Consider the following 22,267-nt stretch of genomic DNA (forward strand, 5'->3'; position numbering starts at 1 on the left):
AGAGGCAGCAGCAGATGCTCCCTCGCAACCTCAGAAGGAGCCAATCCTGCCAAGACCCTGATCCCAGACTTCCAGCCTCCAGAACTCAGAGACAGGAAACTTCTGTGGGTTAAGCCACCCAGTTTGCAGGACTTTATTTCGGCAGCTCGAGCAAATAACCAGCCAAGGTATTGAGTCAGAGAGTGACATGAAAGATTTACGGAAGATCACCGAGTGTGTGTGTGTGTGTGTGTGTGTGTGTGTGTGTTGGGGGGAAAGGAGTGAAGAGGGCACCCAAGGGGGCAAAGTTGAGGTCAAGGAAGCGGATGAGGTCCAGAAAGAGGGAGGCTGAACAATGCAGACGAAAAATTGGGAATGTTTCAAAATATATGCAGGCAGTAAAACCAGCAGGATTGGTGATGAGTTGTGAGCAGAACCTACAAAGCCCTGGAAACCCAGAGCAAAGGCAGGAATCAGGCTACAACTGAACACAAATGAAGGTCAAACTCTGCATGGGCATATAGAAAGTCAAGGATGGGCTGTGGGGAGGTTCCAGGGCTCAGCAGAGCCATGACCTGGCTCAACTCTGAACTCAGGCCAGGCAGCCACCACAAGGCTCAGTCACAGGAGTCTTGGGTCCAGAACAAAAAAAGCAGGGGTGAGCCCTTAACACTCTGCCCTAGTCTTGAAGCTCCCTGAGAAGTGCACTTAGTTCTAGATGTCACTCTGAAAGGGACAGAAACATTGGAATGCTCAGGGAGGGACTGTACAGCAAGAACTTGGAGGGCTTGTGTCCCCTGAGAAGTGGCTGTGGGAATGGAGGTGACAGTCCCTGGAGGAGAAGACACTCAGAGGCCAGTTTCTGAAAGGATGTCTCAGCTGGGAGACATAAAAGCTTCATCCAGGTGGGAGAGGTGGGTGCCAGGGGCAGACCTTGGCTCAGTCTGAGGAAGTACTTTCTAAAGGCAGAGTCATGTGAAGTTGGGTTGGCCTGGGCTTCCTTGGGAGGTTCTGAGTACCTGTTCTTAGAGGCTGGTAAACCTTTTGGCAGGGGTTCTAGATGGGATTAGCACATCAGCTGAAGAGCTAGACTCAGAAGTCCTGAGTCCCCAGCTTCTAAAGTTCTAAGGTTGGAAGATCTCTCAAAAGATCATAATAGCAATCACCCTACTCCCCAAAACCTGTTCACAGCACCTTGTAGCCTACAGAGCTTTCTCACGTCCACCAGCTCCCCAGACTTCCTGTGAGGCAGACAGAGCCGGAGTTATGAGCCCACTTTACAGAAGGGAGCGCTGAGACCCCAAGTCACAGAGCTGGGGAGTGGCAGAGTCTGGAGCTCTGGCTTCCTGCCTCCTACCCTGCCCAGCCCTGCCTGGCTGTCACTGCCCTGGCGAGGGGAATAGAGCACGCCAAGGTGAAGAGGGCCCTAGATCAAGCTGCAGTTAGCCCAGTCCAGCACCTCCGTTTCCACATGACCCCATGAAGTTCTCTTGATTTCTTTGAGCCTGAGTTTCTCCCTCCATATGAGAAAAAAGAGGTGTGAGGATGGAATGAAATCACACTGTAAAAAGCTTCTCTTGGAGGCATCTGGGTAGTTCCCTTACCTTTAGGTCAAAAAGGTGGTCCTAGAAAAATCCCAGGGACGGCAGAGCCTGGTGCACTGCTGTCTGTGGGGTCGCACAGAGTCGGACACGACTGAAGCGACTTGGCAGCAGCAGAAATGTATTCTGAATTATTAGGGGAAGTCAATATTAAAAAAAAAAAATCTTGGTAAAGTGAAGGAATCCCATACCCATCATTTTAGCAACAGCACTTTCAGGGGCAAGTCAGGGCAGGGTAGAGTCAGACCAGAGCAGCAAGGGTGCCTGGGGAGGGGAACCTGCGTCCAGGCTCCTGGGGCCCCCTGGGTCTCTAACAAGGCTTCAGATCTCCCCTGCTGGCCCCTGTGCCCCCTGAGCTGGGAGCCAAGTCCTGGCCTGAGCCCGTCAGAACACAGCCTCCCCACACCCCACAAAGGCCCAAACCTGACAGCCGCATCACCACGGAGTGGAATTTCCACCCCAATCACAAAATACCACCACCTGACATTTGCAGGACTACTTTGCAATTCTGAAAGCCACTTCCACCTGCTTCCTGTGGCCTCACATGAACCTGTGAGGAAGGCTCAGCACTGTTCCCATTTGACAGCTAGTGAAACCAAGACCCAGAAAGGTTAAGTCCCCACTGCAAGGCGACACAGTTGGTGTTCCCTAGAGAGAAGTCTGCCCTAGGGTACTGCCGAGGCCCCCATCGCCACCAACATCACCGGCCCATAAATCTACTACCATCTTCAAGGCTTAGGTTCTGGGCTATTCTGGCCCCAGACCTGGACTGGAAACCTAGCTCTGCACCTTTGGGCGACTTTTCTGGGGCTCAGTTCCGTCACCCATAAAGTAGGAAAGTCTCCTGCAAGCTGCCGCAAGGAATGGGGAGGTGATACACTCAAAGCAGGCAAGATGCCTACAGGCCACTGAGGTCATGACGAAGTCGCGTCAAGGTAGCTTGACTGAACGCTGTCTCCGAGGCTGAGAAAGGCAGTCCCGGGGAGCAATTAACTAGGGTTCCCCCCCCCCCCCCACCAAAATGGTGGGCCGACATCGGGACACAGACCCATCAGGAGACATGCTCCAGCTCCCGGACGCTGTGGCTGTGCGCAGAGCCCGGGGGCTGGGAGGGAGCTCCCCACGGTGGGGCTGGGGAGGCGCCAGCGGACTCACCTTGCGCGGGCTGCAGCTCCTCCACAACGCTCTCGGCCGCCGTCTCCTCGGCCCACGTGCCGGCCTCCACCACCTTGTAGCGGCTGCGCGGCTGGCTGAGCACGTGCGGGGCCTGAAGCGCCGCCTCGCGCTCTGCCGCCAGGTCCAAGTCCTGCTGTGCCAGGTGCGCCCGCAGCTGCCGGATCTCAAACTGCAAGAAGGAGAGGGGCGGTGGGCGGTGGGCAGCACGGGGACCCGGGCCCTGCCAGACGTCTGGGCTCTTTCCTTTTAGGGGAGCGGGGAGGAAGGCGCTGAGCCTCCAAAGGCTGGAGGGGGCGTTTCTTTATAAATCTCCCACGACACTAATGGCATGAGTCCCTGACGTTTATGGAGGCTTTTCCAAGTAATAAAACATGTCCCCGTGTCCCATCTCTGATACTGTGTCGTCTGGCCCCATAGTGAGGATAAGATGGCCGTGAGAGGAACACAATGGTGGTTTGCAAAACGAAAACAACAACAAAAAAACATCACAGGAGGAGTCGGGGAACATCGCACTTGAATCCTGTTCTAGTTACTTGTCTAAATGTGTGACCCCCAAAATAAGAACCTTATTCAGGTGTCTTACACCGATGTTTAGCGGAGGACTGGAAACCCCACAATATCCAGGGCCAGTGGTAACCTGCCAGGGAAGCCCATCGTGGCGTCGTGTGCTCGCTGGGCGGTGCCTGCCCCACTTGTCTGGCAGCGACGCCCACATCCTTCTCGGAGGTGTTCTGAGCGCTGCTCAGACAGGACTGGCTCTGGTCCCAACCCTGTGGCTTTACGGCCATGTGGCCATGGTTTCTGTCTCTGTAAAATGGGGGTTATCACCCCACAGAGCTCTTCATAAAGGCTTTGTAAAAGGCGTCATACATTTTTATTTTGGTTTAAATTCTTGTTGTTGGGGGAAAGTTTCCTAGAGAGGCTTTCAGATGCCTCCTGGGGTTGTGGCTGAGATGGCTGTTCACACTCTGGGGCTTTCCTGGGTCATCTGGGCAAAGGCAAATTTTGGGTCTGACGCTGAATGGCCTGACTGCGGACTCGGGAGGAAGGAGAGTCTTCACTGCCACCTAGTGTTCCAAACACACATTGCATCGCTTTTGCACAACCCCACAATCTCCAGTCAAACCCCCAAAGACCTGAAGCTGGGGGTTAGCTCCCTACCTAGGAGATTACCTGCTTGCTCACAATTTCAACCTCCAGCCTTGGCCCCTCCCTGCAATGTCAGGTCACACCTCCAGCTGCCTGCCTGACAGCAACAGAATTGGGTCACAGGCATCACAAACGCTGTTCACTGTCCTCACAGCTGCTCCTCAGGCGCTTTCATCTCATTTTAGCTGGGTCCAAAAATGTAATCTCCTCCCTTGTTTTCCATTATCCTTGCCATCCACTGTGCCCTCAAGCCCAGCTCCCGAAGAGCTACCCCAAGTGTACCCACCTCCCGCACCTCCACAGCCAGCGCTCACCTGGATGATTGCAGCCCCACATCCTCTACCATCCATCCTCCAACAGAGGCCAGAGGGGTTCTCATAAGCCCAGATCAGATCATGTCACCCCCTTGTCATGTCTCCCTTTGGGTGGGAGAAAACCCAAGCTTTTTACCCTTGACTTACAGAGCAGGTGTGTGTTTTGGCTCTGTTTATTTAGCCCACTTCGTCTCATTCTTTCTCCCTTTACCTCTCACTGGGACACACACCTTATCAAAACTCCTTAAACACTCTAAGCCTGTGTTGGTCTCAGGATCACTTCCCCAGTGACCTCTGGTCCTGCATCACATGGCTGCCCCTGCCTCCGGGGAGGTGTTCCCGGACCCCTAGCCCAGGCACTCCATCCCTTTACCCTGTTTGAATTCTCTACATTGCACTTAGCACCTTCTGGTTGTTTTATTTATTTTAATGCTTCATTATTTTTCCTTTGATGAAAGTGAAACACAACTCAAGGAGTCACTAACACTAGAGTGGCTGGGCGGCAAACTGACGTTGGGACAACTTCCCAGTGGCAGTGTTCACAGGGTTTGTCTCTAGGACCACTCAAGTCTGGGCAGACGTCATCAGCCTCCTGCCTGAGGACACGCCTCGGGCCCACCTGTGTGCTGAGAGCAGAGCAGGGAAATGGGGCTGAGGGTCCAGCCACGAGATGAAAGGACATTTACCAAATTCCCGGGGTGCACCTCACCCAGTGTTCACTCGCAGAGCCCTCTGGGTCAGTTTCTCCAGAGGCTGAACTGCTTGCCTCTTGTGTGATGGGGGGGCATGATCTCCTGACTGCGCAGGATTTGCAAGGGGACCTGGAGGGTTCAGATAGCATGTGTACAGACTTTTAGCCCACCCCTCTCCACTATGGTCAGCTTCACACTCACCCCTTCCTTCCAAACTCTCCAGGGTTCCGAGGGGGAATTAGCCCCTTTCCTTCACTAGCCACCTCTTCACACAGTCCCTTAGTTATAGATCCTCCTCTCTTCAAGACCAGTTACCGCTTTCTTGCTCACGCTCCACTTCCTGCAAATCCACAGAAATCTCTCTCTCCTCTCTGTCCTGATGGACAGGACTTAAAGGATTTCTCAATTTTTATTTGTTTTTTCTTTTTTTTCTTTACCACCATCTTAGTGGAGTTTGGGGAAGGAGATAAGATAAACACATGTGGTCACTCCACCATTTTATTCAAAAACTGTCTATGGGTTTTCCTCTCTCAGCTGCAGTGGTGTGCAGGATTTAAAATAAAAAGAGGCCTGATTTACAGTGCATGCTAATCTCTGGTAAATCCACCATGGCCAGTTCCAAACTACCAACACAACATTATACAGAACAGGGAAGAAACAAGCACAACTGGCTCTCAGGAGCCAGTGAGCACCCCAGCACCCCACTGCCACCCTGGCAGTCTGTTAGAGCAGGCATGCAGAATATAATCTACATGAGAGTCAAGTACAGAAGATAATCTCTGCAAGAGCAGGGGTCTTGTGGGTCTTATCTGTCTTGTTGCCTGGTACACAGAGGCCCTCAATAAGTATTGCTGAGTGAATCCATACATGAATGTGTGAAACTAGCCAGTTTTGCCCAATTCTGTGGTTTCAGGCTGAGTCCTAACACCAGCCACAAACTGGGTCCTGATCCTGACCCAAAGCTGAGACAAAGCCTGAGCCCCAACACTGAGCCCTGATCTTGCTCACAGAGTGAGCCCCAAGTCTGGTCACACACTGAGCCCTGACCCAAGTCACGAACTGAGAGCCCAACCTGATCACACACGAGGCTCTAACTCTGATCTCAGAGTAGGCTCAGACCTGGATCTTAACAACCCAGTACTCAGATGGCGCCACTGGTCTCAGAAAGTAAGAAAGCAAGGCTGGCTTGTAACAGGGTAGTCTGTCCAGAGGGAGTGGACTGGAGCCACCCTTCTCGCAGCAGGTCTCAGATGTCACGGAGGACCCATTAGGCAACTCTCCTTAGCTCTGCTGGGGCTAGGAGCCCCTCCAGCCCCAGCTGATCTGAACTTCCCATGGGCATACCCAGCCTGCTTTCTCCAAGGCCGCTCATCAGGGCTGGCAGTCCTAGCTAATGGCCTCCAAGGCCACTCTGAACAGATGCATTATTGATAACTTGTAATTGATACAGAGCTGCCCATGGGTGTCCCACTGGAATTCAGGCCAGACAGCCAGAGGCCAGAGCTTGCCCAGCCCCAAGCCCATATATGCAGACATAGGCATGCACAATGAAATAGGTTTTGAGCTAAAAACACGCACCCCAAGTGCATGGTAGTTCTAGTAATTCATTTATTCATCCATTCACTAAGAAGTCAGGTAAAGCATGGTGAGGGTGATGTTAAAATTCTGTTATGTATGCTAGAATGAAAATGCCTCTCCCTGTGAGTCCTGGCTGGTCCCAGTGATAGGGGCTATCTGCTGCGCAAGGAACAAATCTCTTAGGAGAGTCCTAAAAGCTAGCTCTGGGTGGCACCTGTGGTAGAGGAGGTGCGTCCAGGAGGCAGAGACTGGGAGGACAGAGCGGTGAGGAGGTCTGCAGGGGCCACACCGGGCACACAGCCTTGGAGCCACGGTAAGAGGTTCTAAGGACTTCAGCCCTTATTTAAAGAGCAACAGGGAACCCCTGAAAGCTTTTAAACAGAAAGGTGGGATGGTGGGGTGGTGGGGTGGTGATTCAGCTGAGCATTTTGAAAGGACTGTGCTGAAAGCAGAGTGGAGAATGAACTGGACAGACATAAGCCAGGACAGACGTGGGACTATGAGCTGGGAGGCTACTGCCGCAGTCCAGGCCAGGGGCGACCAGAATCTGGACTCGAGTAGAGACAGTGAGGAGGAGATGAGAATGGTTTAGCAGGTGACAGTGTCAGCATCGGAAAAGGCAACGGCACCCCACTCCAGCACTCTTGCCTGGAAAATCCCATGGATGGAGGAGCCTGGTGGGCCGCAGTCCATGGGGTCGCTAAGAGTCGGACACGACCGAGCGACTTCACTTTCACGTTTCACTTTCATGCATTGGAGAAGGAAATGGCAACCCACTCCAGTGTTCTTGCCTGGAGAATCCCAGGGACGGGGGAGCCTGGTGGGCTGCCGTCTGTGGGGTCGCACAGAGTCGGACACGAATGAAGCGCCTTAGCGGCAGCAGCAGCAATATCAGCATGGGCATGATTAGAATGCAGATGAGGGAGAGGGCCACCTGCTTTGGGGACAGGTTATTACAAGCTGCTTACCCAGAGAGTGTGGGTGGCTGGATGCTCTGAGTGCTTGCCCTGAGGAGGAATGACTGACCCCCTCATAGAGGAGCCACTGCAGATGGGCTGCATGGGCTCTCAGCTCTGGCCACTGGCCATGACAGCCCAGGGGGCTGTCCAGATGTTCTAGCTGGGACCCTCAGAGCCCGGATCCTGATCCCCATTCCTGAACATGGCCACGTGTGCCTCCCCAGTTGATGAAGAGTTGTCAAGGGGTCCTAGGATGTCAGGGCCTCATTAGTCAGATGGGAGAGCTGAGGCCCTGAGATGGGAAGGAGGCATTTGTGCCAGGGGACAGGATGGGGTAAAGACTCAGACCACGTGGTGCATCAGAAGCAATGTTGGGCCCAGAACTCATGCCTCTGGCTTCCAGCCCCACAGACCTTGGTCAGGGAACTTGAAGCCTTATGGGAGAGATGGAAGTAACTCAACCCAACAGAATATGAGGAGCTTAATGGTGACAGGGGTCAGGAAAGGGAAGGAGGCTCCAATGTGGGGAAACAGCTAGAGCTGGAGGCAGGTGCCTGAGATCGTGGCCCATCACCCTCCCTCACTCTGTTGTAGTTTTTCAGCCGCTCAGTCGTGTCCGACTCTGCGACCCCGTGGACTGCAGCACGCCAGGCCTCCCTGTCCTTCACCATCCCCCAGAGCTTGCTCAGACTCATATCCACTGAGTCGGTGATGCCACCCAACCATCTTGTCCTCTGTCACCCCCTTCCCCTGCCTCACTCTGACTTTGGTTAAGCCTCTTTTCCTCTTTGGGCCTCATTTTCACTGTATGTTCAATAGGCTAACAGAGCAGCTGAATTCTGGTCTATAATAAGCTCTGTGCTGGCTCTGGGATTCTAACTGTGAGGGGAAATTTGCAAGTGCCAGTTAACTCTGGGTGCATCTTCAGCACCATCCTGTGCTCCTGCTGAGTGCTGTGTGTGCTCAGTCATGTCCGACTCCTTGCGACCCTGTGGACTGTAGCCCACCAGGCTCCTCTGTTCATGGGATTTTCCAGGCAAGAATACTGGAGTGGGTTGCCATTCCCTTCTCCAGAGGATCTTGCAGGCCCAGGGTTTGAACCCATGTCTCTTGTGTCTCCTGCATTGCAGGCAGGTTCTTTACCACTGAACCACCTGGGCAGCCCCCTGCTCTCATACAAATGCCCAACTGCAGAGAGCCAACTCTTTACAGAGAAAGATAACATAACCCAGAACATCTAAAATGCATCAACAATGCATTCCACAGACAATAAGAATCACTATTCATGAAAACAAGTAGAAAAAAGTGATCATCAAGTCATAAAGCAGTTAGAAGCTGCTTAGAATCTGCACAGAAGCTGACCTATTTAAATATTTGAATTAACAGACAAAGGCTTTGAAACAACTGTGATTAATATGTTAGAGAGGGGAGGGGGAAAGATGGATAAAATGGATGTAACATTTCAGTGGAGAAACAGACCTATAAAAAGAATTAAATGAAATTTTTAGAACCTTAATATACAATATCTGAAATTGAGCCCTCAGTTGCATGCGTTTAACAGCAGACTGGACACAGTAGACGACAGGGATGTTGAACCTGAGGATAGATCTATAAAAAAAAAAAATATTACAACTTACAGTCAGAAAAAGAAAAAAGAGAGAGAATGGGGGAAGACATTAGAGTATAAGAAAGAAGTAAGGCACGATCAGAAAGTCTAACATGCAATTAGAGTTCCAGAGGAGAAAAAGGATAGGGTGAGACCGAAGCAATAAATAAAGAGATCATGGAGGGACTTCCCTGGTGGTCCAGTGGCTAAGACTCCACACTCCCGATGCAGGGGGCCTGGGTTCATTCTTTGGTCAGGGAACTAGAGCCCACATGCCGCAACTCAAAATCCCACGTGCTGCAATTAAGATCAGGCACAGTCAAATAAATAAACATTAAAAAGGAGAAAAAATGATGGCCCAAACCTTTGCAAATCTAAGGAAAAACACCAACCCACAAATTCAAGGAACTCAGAAGAATCTCAAGGAGGATAAATATAAAAACCCCAATGCCCTGGAATCAAACTGCAGGTAAGGAGAAACGCCCATAGCACGTGGGCCTGGGCCTCTGGGAGAGGAAGCACAGAAGCTTTGAAGACAAAATGAAGCAAATTTCCCAATGGCAAGCTGGTCAGTGGGGAAAAAAGGACCATTGTGTGACTTAGGAAGAATGAGAGTGCAGTCACCACCCTTCCTAATGCACATCATGAGCTAAGTATTTCTAATCAGAGAACCTGACCAAATCAGCTGGGATCCACAGGGAAGCCCTCAGCGTGCATTACTGGAGTGAGTCAGGCCCCTTCCACTGGGGTGGGCTTTTAATGCATGCCCAGGCGGGGCCAGACCCCTGGGGCGGCAGGGCAGGCACACCCAGCGCATCTCTGCCTTTAATGGTCTGGTTTGTGGAGTACAACTGACATGGCCTTGGCCTGATCAATGCACACTTTGGCCAGAAGCTCGATGGTATCTAATGCAATAGCAATAATTTTCTTCCATCCTATTAGGGCTGTCTGCATAGACTGCCCTGCCTTCAAACCCATCTGCTATTGGGATGGCATCCAATGTTTATTTCCATTAGTTTCGCCATTGTTGGTAACAATAAAACTCAGGAGACAGTTGCAAACTAATGATTTAGGAGCAGGGTGACGCTGAATCCGACCTTGGCCCCTTTCCATCCACTGTGAAGATGACTGGTAGTTGGCCATAAATTTAAATTATGGCAAAAGGATAACATAAGTTATTCCTCTGATGGCTAATTTTATCAGCTAAATAGGCTTGTCATTAAAGCTATCGGCTGTTTTACAAATCACTTCCCATGTTTGAAAAAAAACAACTTTCCTTCTCATGGTTGGAGATCTTGAATAATCCAGGTAACAAAGACTATTGTGCTGAGCTGGGGGGAGCTTTTGCCTCTATAAGAAAAGAGGGGGCTTCTCTGGAATGAGCCAGCCACAAACGCCACCCACAGAACAAGGAGAGAACCCCTTTCCTGCTACTCTGAACGTGCTGACCCTCGAAGGACAGGGGCGAGGCCTCTGCAGCCTTCCCCTGCTTCCACCGGGAATGCCTGTCCCTTAGGGTTCAGATTATCACCCTGTTTCTTCAGGAGACAGGGGGACCTGCATCATCCAGGGAGGACTGATCATTGTGACTGCCCCTCTTGCTATTGGGAAGGGGGGAACGGAGCTAGGGAACATCGTGGGCCTACTAGGCGGCTACGCAGGTAACTGTTCTCGGTAGGTGCACAGTCTACACATGTTGGGACCTGGCGCCTTAGGTATGAATGTGTAACTGAGTCCACCATCAAATGGGAGCAGAAGCAAGGTCACCAGGTCACCAGCACAAAGGTTACTGCTTTCAGGCCCAGGCAGTAAAAATTGTCTATGTGCAGTTCGCTACCCTCCCTTTCTTATCCCCTGGCTAAAGAGAGAAAACTCCAGACGCTCAGAAGAAGAAGGAGCCATGACGTGGAAGAGCCTGGAGGCCAGAGGGAGTGTGACGCTGTCCCTGGACCCCCACCCCCTCAGTGCCGCTGCACTGGGCTGCACTGGGGTGGGCGGCGGGACAAGTACGCTCCTCCTTGGGCCACTGGATGTCTGGATCTATGTGATGGAGCAGATGGTGTTACTCATTCTAACAGACTTGTACAGATGCCCCGTTTGTGGTGTAGGAAAATGCACACGGAGCCCGGAGTTCCATCCCAGCCTTTCCTTCCATGACAAACAGTGAGACCCTGGGCGAGCCGCAGTCTCTCTCAGCCTCAGTCTTTCCATCTATAAAAGGATTAATAATACCAAGCCTGCCAACTCTGACCATCAAAGTCAAGATGAGCTAAGACATGTGGCAGTGCATTTGTGAACAGTCACCATTATAAACGATTTAGTACTGTTTTTATTCTCTCTCTCTCATTTACTGAGAGACTTCAGTGGACCAGACTTTCTATATTACTTGAATTAATCTGAACTTCACAGCATCCTTGTGACACAAGCCTTGTTTCCTCCATTTCTCCGGTGAGGATCCTGAGGTCCAGGGGTGAAGAGGGTGATCCATGTAGCTGAGGTCGGAATTCCTCTTGCTGACTCCCTGGGTGAGAGGATGGCCCCCCACCCTGCAAGCTGCCCTCACACAGGACTCTTCTTTCAGAGCCTGCCGCTTGCCCCAGGTCTGAGGCTGTCCTAAGGGGTTCACTGAGGTCCACTGGCTGCCTTGCAGGCTGGGCCCCAAGTCACCCTAGACTGAGCCCCACCTCCTTGGGTCTCTTGCCAGTGATCTCAGGGTGGATGGTGCTGAGGAAGTAGAACTTAGCTCGTCCCACGGGGCCCAGCAGGGAAGAGAAACTTCCTTCCACAGGGCTCTGAGCTGGATTGTATTATTGGGGGCCAAAAGTTGTTGCAAGGCTTAGAGCGCAAAGAGTAGGTACAACGGGGACCTCAAAATATGTTTCGGAATTAGAGCAAGGGGGCCGGGCAGGGATACACTAAAACCTCAGAGGTGGTTTCATGTGACGAATAGGAAGAATATATCATTGCGCTGATTTAACCCCTGCTTCGAAAATACCTTTGATTTCTGAAGCAGCCATTTACAGAGACGGACAAAAAGTGCACACCATCTCTCTGAAGGATGGGCACCAGCACCCCTCCTCTGGAATCCATGAGTGTACAGATTGGTGTACAGATGGATGCCCAACAAAGTTCTGGGTGGACATACAGGCAGAGAGCAGAATCCACAGAGAGAGCAAAAGAAAAGTGAATGGGAATGACCTTCCAGCCAAATGATTGTTGAATGCAGGGGTCTGAGGGGACATGCTTCCATCACAGTAATGAGCCGTCTGGAGGAAAACTGCAGAAGGCCAGCTGAGGCTGGAGAAAGGTGAGGCCGGCCAACAGAGTGCACCCCTGTCGCTCCCCCACCACTCGGCCCCTCTGGGCTCCTCGTAGGAATCTGCTAAGGGTGAGGTAGCCCAGTGGCCCAGACAGACGTGGGACTGAGGGCAGCTCTGAATCCTGTCTCCCTGGGAAGACCAGAGGGCCAGTGTGGTCCAGGGGGCAAGGACCAGAAAGAGCCATAAGATGCCCCTCTTCCATCCTCATCCCTCACTGGCCTCAGATTCCCCCGTCTGCCAAATCCAGGGGCCCCTCGTCTTTAACACAAGGAGGTTCCGGGCCACCTGGGGTGTGGCCACGTGGTAAGAAATGGGCTGCCATGGGGCGCAGAGGATAAAACGTACAAGCTGTTCATGCAAGAAGCTGGCAAACCATGTCACCCAGAGTCTTCACAGGGTCACCGGAAGAAGCAATTTAAGCTTTCTTAAAAAGTGAAGACTAATTTTAAAAAGAGTCACTTGACCCGTGAGAGTCGTGACACACCTGACCTCAGCCAGGTGTTCAGGGTGAACGCCCATGGTGACGTCAGAATGAACGCCCATGGTGACGTCAGAGTGAACACCCACGGTGACGTCAGAGTGACAGTGTCACCTTTGATATGATGGGACGAGAAGGGCACAGGATCTCTGCGGTCTCCCTCCCAAACTCCCAGAACTCCAGTCAAATCATGAGAAAAACATGAGTCAAAACCCAACAGAGAGACATGCTATAAAACGCCTGACCAGCTCTCCCAAACTGTCAAGGCCCCCACAAACAAGAGAGGTCTGAGGGACTTTCAGAGCCAAGGGGAGCCCCAGGAGACATGATGACTCATTGGCATACAGTAACCTGGACGGGATCCTGGAACAGATCAAGGACATTCGATAAAAACTGAATCGGAACGATGTGCGGACCTTGATAATAAAGCATCAGTGTTGGTGCATTAATTGTGAGAAATGCATGACGTTAAGGTAAGATGTTAACAGAGGGGAATCGGGGTATGCCAAGCGCATGTGGGAACTCTGCTACTGTCCCAATGTTTCTATACATCTAAAACTGTTCTGAGAAATAAGAGCTGGCAAATAGTTACACAAATACATGCCAGGGAGAGAGCAAGGTGAATGCAAAGTGATGCCACACATTTCATTGGAACTTTGGATAAATTTCAGTTTCTTGGGTAGAATACACGAATTTAGTTTGGAAATTGCTTCATTGAACCCTAAGAATTCCAGCCAGGAGAGAGAGAGAGTTTTCGACCAAGATGAACAGAACGGCCTGGGATGGGGCGGGGGGCGGGAGTGGGGACAGCAGCAAGAGACTCTGGAAGCTGTTGAGGGAGCTGAGGGGAGCCAGGTCTGTGCCTGCAAAAGAAGGGTTGTCCTCAGGCCATGATTTTAAATCACCCTGGTGCTCACCCTGATCAAGGTTTTCACCAAGCCCTGAGAAGTGACCTGGGTAGAAAAATGTCATGGAACAAGAACCTGAGCAAGGTGGGCTGGGGAAGAAGGGCATTCAGTTAGGACAGCTGGATCTACTCCTGGCTCTAAAAACCCTCACTTAGCTGTGTGCTCTCAGGCAAGTCACCACTCCTCAATTTTCTTACCTGTAAAATGGGTGCGTCGGGGGAAACAGGGGTTAGTTCTCATAGAGTCACTATTTATCAGATGCCGGGCTTTAGGCTAAACAATCCCACAGCTATCTTTCCCAGATTACTAGCCCAAAGTCCACAGAGGTCTCACTGGTGTCCAAAACCACAAGTAGCCAAGCAGGCTTTGCACTCAGGTCTGTCCGTAACAACTTAACTATTCCAAGCACTTTCTTCTCAAAGGATCTGGCCACCCCTGATATCCCATGAGCCAGCACTCATATTTCTTTAAAGGCATTTGTTGCCCAGTCAAGTCTCAAGCCCGGTCTTACAATCCAGTTGAAAATGAAGTGTCTGTCTGCTCCACCCTGTGGAGAGGGCAGGGCCGAGCTCTGGGAGAGGGGAGAACCCAGTTACGGCTCTAGCCAGCCCCTCCCGCCCTCCTGGCAGCCCCCTGGGATTCCAGCCCGTCTGGCCCTTTTTTGCTGTCTTAACTCAGATGACAGGCTTCAGGTGTTTTTTAAATTAAAACGGTTTGTTTCTGTTCATCTCTTTTCCAGATGTCACTACCTAGAGGGAATCTGTCTTTATTTATGGGCTCTTTCCTGTGCGGAGTCCAAGGGAGTCTCGCTCCGGCCCAGACCCCCGGGAAGGAGGCCACATGGAGCGGGTGATGTGAACCAGGACAGCAGGAACGTGGGGTCCCCGGGGGCTCAGGACGGGGTCGTGGTGGAAAGCAGGGGAGGTGGGCTGCCGTCAGGGCTTCCCCTCAGCCACGCGGCACATGGGCTGTTAACTTGAGGCTCGTGGGGCCAGCTCGCTCTCTGTGGCCTGGGAGGCCATGCATTTATGAAGAGCAGATGCAGGGCTTTCATGTGGCCACGTGTGGCTGAGCAGGGCATTCGTTTTCCTATCAGACAGCAGACTGGGAGCTGCCTGACCATGCTCTGGCCAGGTCCTGGATGAGGCTCAAGGTGTCCCTGACCCCAGACCCTGCTCCCCTTGGTGGTTCTACAGCCTCTTCCAGGCTTCATGCCCATCTCCACTCCTGCCTCTCCCATCTGTCCTCCAATGGTGGCAAGAAAGATCCACCAAAAATTCAAATCTGGGGACTTCCCTGGTGATCCAGTGGTTAAGATTCTGCTCCCAATGCAGGGTAGGCGGCTTTAATTCCTGGTCAGGGAACTAGATCCCGCAAGCCACGACTAAGACCAGGCACGGCCAAATTATAAACTAAAATTCAAACCTGCGCAGACCCCCCTGCCGCTGCTGCTAACACCCCAGGTTTCCTCCCTCTCATCAGGATGAAGGCCAAACTACCTCTGGTTAGCCGTGCAGAGGACGGAGGGTGGAGGGGAGAGATGGGCCTTGAGTGAGGCCTGGAATCCTAGGCAGACCCTCTTCCGGGCCCAGCTGCCCATCCCCAGCCCACCCAACCGCCTCAGCACAGCCTCACAGGGCCCCTCCCTCTCTCAGAGTCTTTTTCTTGGTTCCCAGAGGGCAGAGGGCGCTGCTGATGCCTCTCTGGTGGGTCTGGGGGTCCTGGGTGGCAACTGGCCCACCGCGATGCCTGGCAAGCTCTGCACACAGAATCTGATTCCCCTCACCTTTCAGAGACCATGGTGCCCAGAAGATCCTGATAACTGAGAAGGTGACTCAGCCGGTTCAGGCTGGAGAGCTGACTGGTCACCACAGCAAGATGAAATGAAGCCTGGCCTGGGAATTGGGGATGAGTCCAGGCCTGGCTGGGCACAAGTGACCTTAGAGACACGTCTCCTGACGCTGGGCCTTGGGCTCCCCATGTGTCTGTGAAGGGGCCAGAGGAGCTCGCTGACCACAGTGCCCCTGCAGCTCTGACACCCTTGGGTGGGGGGCTTTAGGCACCCCTAGTGTTCTCTGCCTGGGACGGACACAGGCAGAACTGAGAGTGGCCTTGCATTACCCCTTGCTCCTGACAGATCTGCGTCAGTCTCTCCAGCTGCTCGTCTTGGATGGCCTTGGCCTTCTCATACTGCTGGATGACCATCTCCATCTCCACCTTCACCGGCAGGACGTAGGCTGCAAGACAGAGACAGCCCCATGAAGAGCTTGGCAGTGGCAGGGCTGGGAGGGGAAGGGCCAGTCCCAGTATCCAGCTAGCAGCAGGTTCAGGCCCAGGTGTGGTTCCCAGAAGATCAGCAGTGCAGTGGCAGGCGTGGTACCTAGGTACCAACAGCACCCAGAAAGTATAAGAGGGCTAGAACCCTAAGCCATTGTGACCAAGAGACCCATTTTCCTCCTTTTCCATAGTGACATTCTGCATACATGCTCAGTTGCTCACTTGTGTCTGACTCTTAACAACCCCATGGACTGCAGCCCACCAGGCTCCTCTGTCCATGGGATTTTCTGTAATTCTGGCTGTATGCATGGCTGCCTGGTATGAGGACTATATTTTCCAGTCTCCTTTGTAGCTGTGAGCAGCCATGAGACTACCTCCTGGACAATGGGAATATAAGCGCAGGTGTCATGAAGCAGCTTCCAGAAGCCTTTCTTAAAAGGCAGCTGGGGTTGATGAGGAAGTGGAGATATTAGAACCTTCCCACACTGCCAGTGGGAATGTAAAATGGGGCAGCTGCTCTGGAAAACAGCAGTTCTTCAAAATATTCAACAAAGAGTGACCACATGGCCCAGTAATTCCATTCCTAGGAATCTAAGAAAAATTAAAACATATGTCCACACAAAAACTCGAACAGAAGTGTCCACAGCAGCCCAAAGTGGCAACAACCTAAGTGTCCATCGGCTGACAGATGGACACAAAAAATGTGGCTCATCTGTGCAATGGAGCGCTGCAGCTCAGCCCAGCGGCCTAGCCGCGTCCGACTCTTTGCAACCCCATGGACTGCAGCACGCTAGGCTTCCCTGTCCATCACCAACTCCAGGAGCCTACTCAAACTCAAGTCCATCACATCGGTGATGCCATCCAACCATCTCATCCCTCTGTCGTCCCCTTCTCCTCCTCCCCTCAATCTTTCCCAGCATCAGGGTCTTTCCAAATAAGTCAATTCTTCGCATCAGGTAGCCTAAGGTATTGGAGTTTCAGCTTCAGCATCAGTCCTTCCAAAGAATATTCAGGACTGATCTCCTTTAGGATGGACTGGTTGGATCTCCTTGCAGTCCAAGGGGCTCTCAAGAGTCTTCTCCAACACCACAGTTCAAAAGCATCAATTCTTCTGCGCTCAGCTTTCTTTAGTCCAACTCTCACATCCATACATGACTACTGGAAAAACCATAGCTTTGACTAGACGGACCTTTGTTGGCAAAGTATTGTCTCTGCTTTTTTAATATGCTGTCTAGGTTGGTCATAGCTTTTCTTCCAAGGAGCAAGCATCTTTTAATCTCATGGCTGCAGTCACCATTTCACAAGAAAAAGGAATGAAGTCCTGATGCATGCTTGGGCTCTCCGGGTGGTGCTAGTGGTAAAGAACCCACCTGCCAATGCAGGAAACAAAAGAGATGTGGGTGTGATCCCTGGGTCAGGAAGATCCCCTGGAGAAGGAAGTGGCAACCCACTTCAGTATTCTTGCCTGGAGAATCCAATGGACAGAGAAGCCTGGCGGGCTACAGTCCACAGGGCCACAAAAGAGTCAGACGTGACTGAAGCAACTTAGCACGTGTGTACACACGCCACAACATGGATCAATCTTGAAACCATTAAGTGAAAGAAGGCAGATACAATGGACTACATATCATATCATTTAAATGAAATGCTCAGAAGAAACAAATCTATAGAGATGGAAAGTAGATTAGTAATTGCTTAAGGCTGGAGGGGAATGGAGAGTGAGGCTAATGGGTTTCTTTTTGAAGTGATTTTTTAAGTGCTCCAAACTAAATTTTGGTGATGTTTGCACAATTCTATGAATGTACTAAAAACCATTGAGTTGTGCATTTTAAATGGGTGAGTCTTATGGTATGTAACTGTATCTCAGTAAAGATGTATAAAAAGAAAAGGCAGCTGGGGCTTTCCTTTTGACTCTTTATCTTATTCCTTTCTTCCGTCTTTCTATTGGCTGAAATGAGGATGTGAGAGCAGGCATGGACGCAGCCATCTTGGACCGTGGGGATGACTTTGGAAAGTAGGCTCTTTGCAGCAAAGCAACAAAACAGGAGGAACAGGGGACCGTGACTATGGATGCTCCCTGCTGACCCTGGACTGCCCACCTGCAGGCTCTCATGTGAGAGGAACAGGCTTCTATTTTAAGTCACTGCTGTTCTGAGGCCAGTTGCTCACAGTCAATCCTACTTATTTATAAATGATACCCATTGAGACCCAGAGGAGAGCCCCTGGACTCTGGGTTGGAGAACCTGGAGAGTTCCCAGCCAGCAGCAGCCCCACAGACCCCTCCTCTGGCAGTTCTCTGGGCTCTTGGGAAGTCTCAGGATCAACTCTTGACCTGACCTTGGCCTCTGCCTTTCACACTCTTCTCACACCTCTCAGAACCCAGCCCTTCCAGACCCTTCAGAAATCTCGGTCACATGCCTCTTCTGCCACTATGTTCTAGAACTCTCCATGTCTCAATTCTCCAAGTTCCTTTCCACCCACAATGTCCCAACCTCCAGATGTTCTCTAGCTGCTGTAGGAATCATGCAGACGAGAGAAATCAGAATTTTTCTGTTTGCTTCCAAACTTGAGGACAGCCCATGAGTCCCTGAGACTTGTCTCCAGGCCCCAGAGGCTGCCCCCAGCAGGCCCGCTGTCCCTGGGGTCTCTGCTGAAGCCAGTTCACACCCAGAGTGAGAGTGGCATCCAACCCCCATCTGTTCACACAGCGCATCCCTATCATGATGCTCCCAGTGGCTCAGCAACGCCTGACGTGTCAGGACAAAGGGGAACAGCTGGGAAGAGCATTCACAACGGGAGCTGTCAGGATGCATTGGTGTGAGGGTATCCAGCTGTCCACAGCTGGCAGAGAGGCGCTGTTCATGCCCTGGAGGGAGCGGATGTTCTCAGGGACAGAGCTGAGAGCAGAGCCTGTGTGGATGGGGGAGGCTGAATGTCTAAGGGAGCACCGGTAGGCCTCGGGCATCCTGTCTCCACCTGTGGCTCCAGGCTGCTTTGCTGTGTGACCCTCCTCCCTCGGCGCCTGAGCCTTCCCATCTGTGAAATGAGACGATGGACGAGACGATCCACCAGCACCTTCTCAGGGTGGACCTTCCGAAGCCGGACCCGATCACATCCCGGTTTGATGAGGACCCTGAATTAGGGGCTCCCTGAGCAGATGTCAAGCCCCACAGTATTCACAGGTTGGGACATGGGGGTGGGAACCAAGGAAAGGCTGCTCCGACAAGGGAAAGACCCCATAAGCCATGCCACCCTTCCTGCCTCCAGCTCAGCCCCTTCGGGTCACTCACCATCAATCACCCTCTTCACCCGCCAGATCCGGAACATAATGATGAGGCTGATAGCATCCCAGGGGCTCCGGGGCCCGTTGGCCACAGTGGACGCCACCATCGGGGCCAAGGACAGGATGATCACTGCCCCGTCAAACACCTGTGAGAGGAGGTGGATGTCAGCATCCTGGGCCACCTTCCTGAATGTCCTGGAACCAGTGACCAGGTCAGGCAAGGCAGCTGGCACTGGCCAATGATACCCTGCAGCCCCCTCTGAAGGTCACCGCCCATCCCTGGCTACCTCTCCTGATCCTCCCCAGTCTTCAGGGGCCTCTCCCTGCTGGACATGCTCCTGAGCACTGTCTCTCCTCCAAGTGACCTCAGTCCATCGCCAGCCTTGGTTCAGACTGCTTTGGGCTGTTCCAAGCTTCTTTTTCAAGCATCTGCCTCCAGCATCTTGTCTCTTCTTGGGACAGGCTTGCCTCCATATCACAGGGTTCCTGCGCTGGCCTCTCTGAACCTCTCAGTGGCAGCAGGGGCTGAAGGAAGGCCCCTTCCCCTTGGGAAGCCCAGAGCTTGCATCTTCTTCAACCAGGGCTGGTGCTGAGTCTCTAACTCTGCCTGGAGGCCGAGTTCGGAGAGGAGGGGACCTCCGCCTAAGCTTCAGCTCTGGGCCCTGCCCTGCCATCAGCCTGTTCCAGCGTGGCCTTGGTCTGAGACTTGCACAGGCCAGGCCTCTCTGTCTGCTCCCAGCATTTGACCCAAAGAGGCTAAAAAGTGTGTGCTGGCGGGGGTGAGGAAGGAATGGGAAGCAGACACTGACCTTCTTGCCTTCTCCTGTGCACACCCAACTCGAAGGACAGCCAGCCTCCCCAGCACCCCATCTCCACCCATCACACCCCACCCCCTCTTCACATGAAACAGAGCAACTGGTTTGCTCTGCAGAAACCCAGGCTGAGAAGCACTTCTAGGGTCCCCTCACTCTGCTCTCCGACCACGGGGCCATTTTAAAGAGTAGATGTGTTTTCAAACACGTTTCAGAAGTTTTCCAAAATGATTCAAGAATAACTTTTTAAATTTTGCAGAACTTCAAGGAGATATTTTAGACCATATTCTTTCGCTGGAAACTTTCTCAGTCGTCTCCCTTCCCCACCCACCCAAAGGCACAGCTGGACAGACTCGTGTGTCCAGCGTGGGAGGGAGCTGGCCTTTGTTGATGGCTCCCACCCTGGGACGGACAGGACAGTGATAGTTTCCAGCTTCCAGGATGGCTGGCTGGGGGGGCGCGGGGGACACTGGTCTTTACCTCTATCTTGTTTTCAATGTAATCCCAGATCCCGAGCACCACAATCCGAAGAACAGTCTGGGGAGAGGAAGTGAGAAAAGAGGGCATGGTTACTGCTCTTCCTACCTGCTTCCACCAGCAGAGAAGACTCCAGAGCTGAGAATCCAAGGCTCTGCCTCCTCAGGAAGAGTCTTCCCCTACGTGTCTCTCGGTTCACGTGCCCTCCCCAGTCCCGCCTTGAATGCCACAGCTCAGGTCTGCGTTACCACTGGCGCCAGCTCCTGGCTCAGCACCTTCAGTGCTCCCACTGAACACAGATACACTCTGAATCCTTGGAATGGACACTCAGAACTCTGCCTCCCTCTCCAGTCATCTCTTGCACTCCTGTCATGACACAAAGCACTTGCAAACCTACAAACATGCAATTCTTTCTCCTTTACCTTGTCTCCACATGTGGCAAAGACTGCTCCCCCACCCCCAATCTCTCTTTTTCCCTCATACAATAATTGGAATTTCAGTATGGCCACCCAGAAAAAGACTACATTTCCCAGCCTTCCTTGCATCTGGAGTGGCCAAGTGAGCAAGTTCTGGCCAACAGCTTATGAGCAGAGAAGCTCTGTGTCCCACCTCTCAGTTGTGAGCTCTTCCTCCTCCTTCCTTCTCCTTCCTTCTTCCCAAAGACTAGAATGTGGGCATGTCAGTGTGGTGGGGAAGTGTGTTCAATTAGGGAGGGCTGGGCAACAAGATGGAGGCACTGCTGGGTCCCCACCAGCCCCACATCACCACATGAGCCTAAACGGCCGGTCCCACCTGTCCTTCCATGAGAGAGAAATGAATCCCGCCTTGTTTAAGCCCGTTTTTGGTTTTCTTGTTAGAGCATCTTGGCCTGTGTGCTAACCAGAGGGCCTCTTTCCCTTTCTCTACTTGGAAAGGCTTTCTTCTCCTTCTGAAAGTAAAAGTGAAAGTTGCTCAGTCGTGTCTGACTCTTTGCCACCCCATGGACTATACAGTCCATGAATTCTCCAGACCAGAATACTGGAGTGGGTAGCCATTCCCTTCTCCAGGGTATCTTCCCGACCACTCAAGCATCACCTCCATGAAGCTCCTCTACTTCTCCAGGCTTGGCGCCTCTTTCCTGGGCGTCCTTATAGTCCTTGGGAACATCAATCGCTGCTGTCCCCTCCCCCAGCACTTCATCTCCTTCTCCAGGCTTGGTGCCTCTTTCCTGGGTGTCCTAATAGTCCTTGGGAACATCAATCGCTGCTGTCCCCTCCCCCAGCACTTCATCTCACCTCGTGGTGACTGCCTGCCTGATACCCCAGTTAAGGCTGAGGAGACACTGTCTGATTTCTCTCCTTTATCCCAGTGTCTGGCATAGAGTGACACTGAGCGATTACCCTCGTGAGTGATGAATAAATGCATGACTGACTGATTCCTTAAAATCCTCCATAACTCATTTCAACGCCTCTGCCTTCTGGGGTGGTTTCCTCACCAAGAGTACCTTTTTCTCCAAAGAAGATACTTAGAACCTGGTCTTGTATGACCCTGGTATAATTGTCTTAGGTCCTTCCCTGAACCAAGGTGAGAAGTTCACGGCAATTCCCTCCAGGTGAGGTCCGTTCTCCCACACGCCTATAGGATTGGGTTGGCCAAAAAGTTTGTTCAGAAAACCCACC

The 22,267-nt window shown here is 52.2% G+C and overlaps 1 protein-coding gene across 7 annotated transcripts in view; it reads right to left on the minus strand.

Annotated features, from left to right (window-relative positions):
- TMEM266 (transmembrane protein 266) overlaps window positions 1-22,267 on the minus strand; it is a 126,400-nt gene that overhangs the window by 12,081 nt on the left and 92,052 nt on the right. For all 7 annotated transcript variants that reach the window (XM_025271603.3, XM_006044404.4, XM_044932806.2 and 4 more), the window contains 4 exons: window positions 20,613-20,669; window positions 19,328-19,466; window positions 15,882-15,997; window positions 2,736-2,925 (listed from right to left, as the gene is read on the minus strand). In XM_025271603.3, coding sequence (XP_025127388.1) covers window positions 2,736-2,925; window positions 15,882-15,997; window positions 19,328-19,466; window positions 20,613-20,669 — 502 coding nt within the window. The remainder of the gene's footprint in view (window positions 1-2,735; window positions 2,926-15,881; window positions 15,998-19,327; window positions 19,467-20,612; window positions 20,670-22,267) is intronic.

This window comes from Bubalus bubalis, chromosome 20, assembly GCF_019923935.1.
Source record: "Bubalus bubalis isolate 160015118507 breed Murrah chromosome 20, NDDB_SH_1, whole genome shotgun sequence".
Classification (NCBI taxonomy): Eukaryota; Metazoa; Chordata; class Mammalia; order Artiodactyla; family Bovidae; genus Bubalus; species Bubalus bubalis.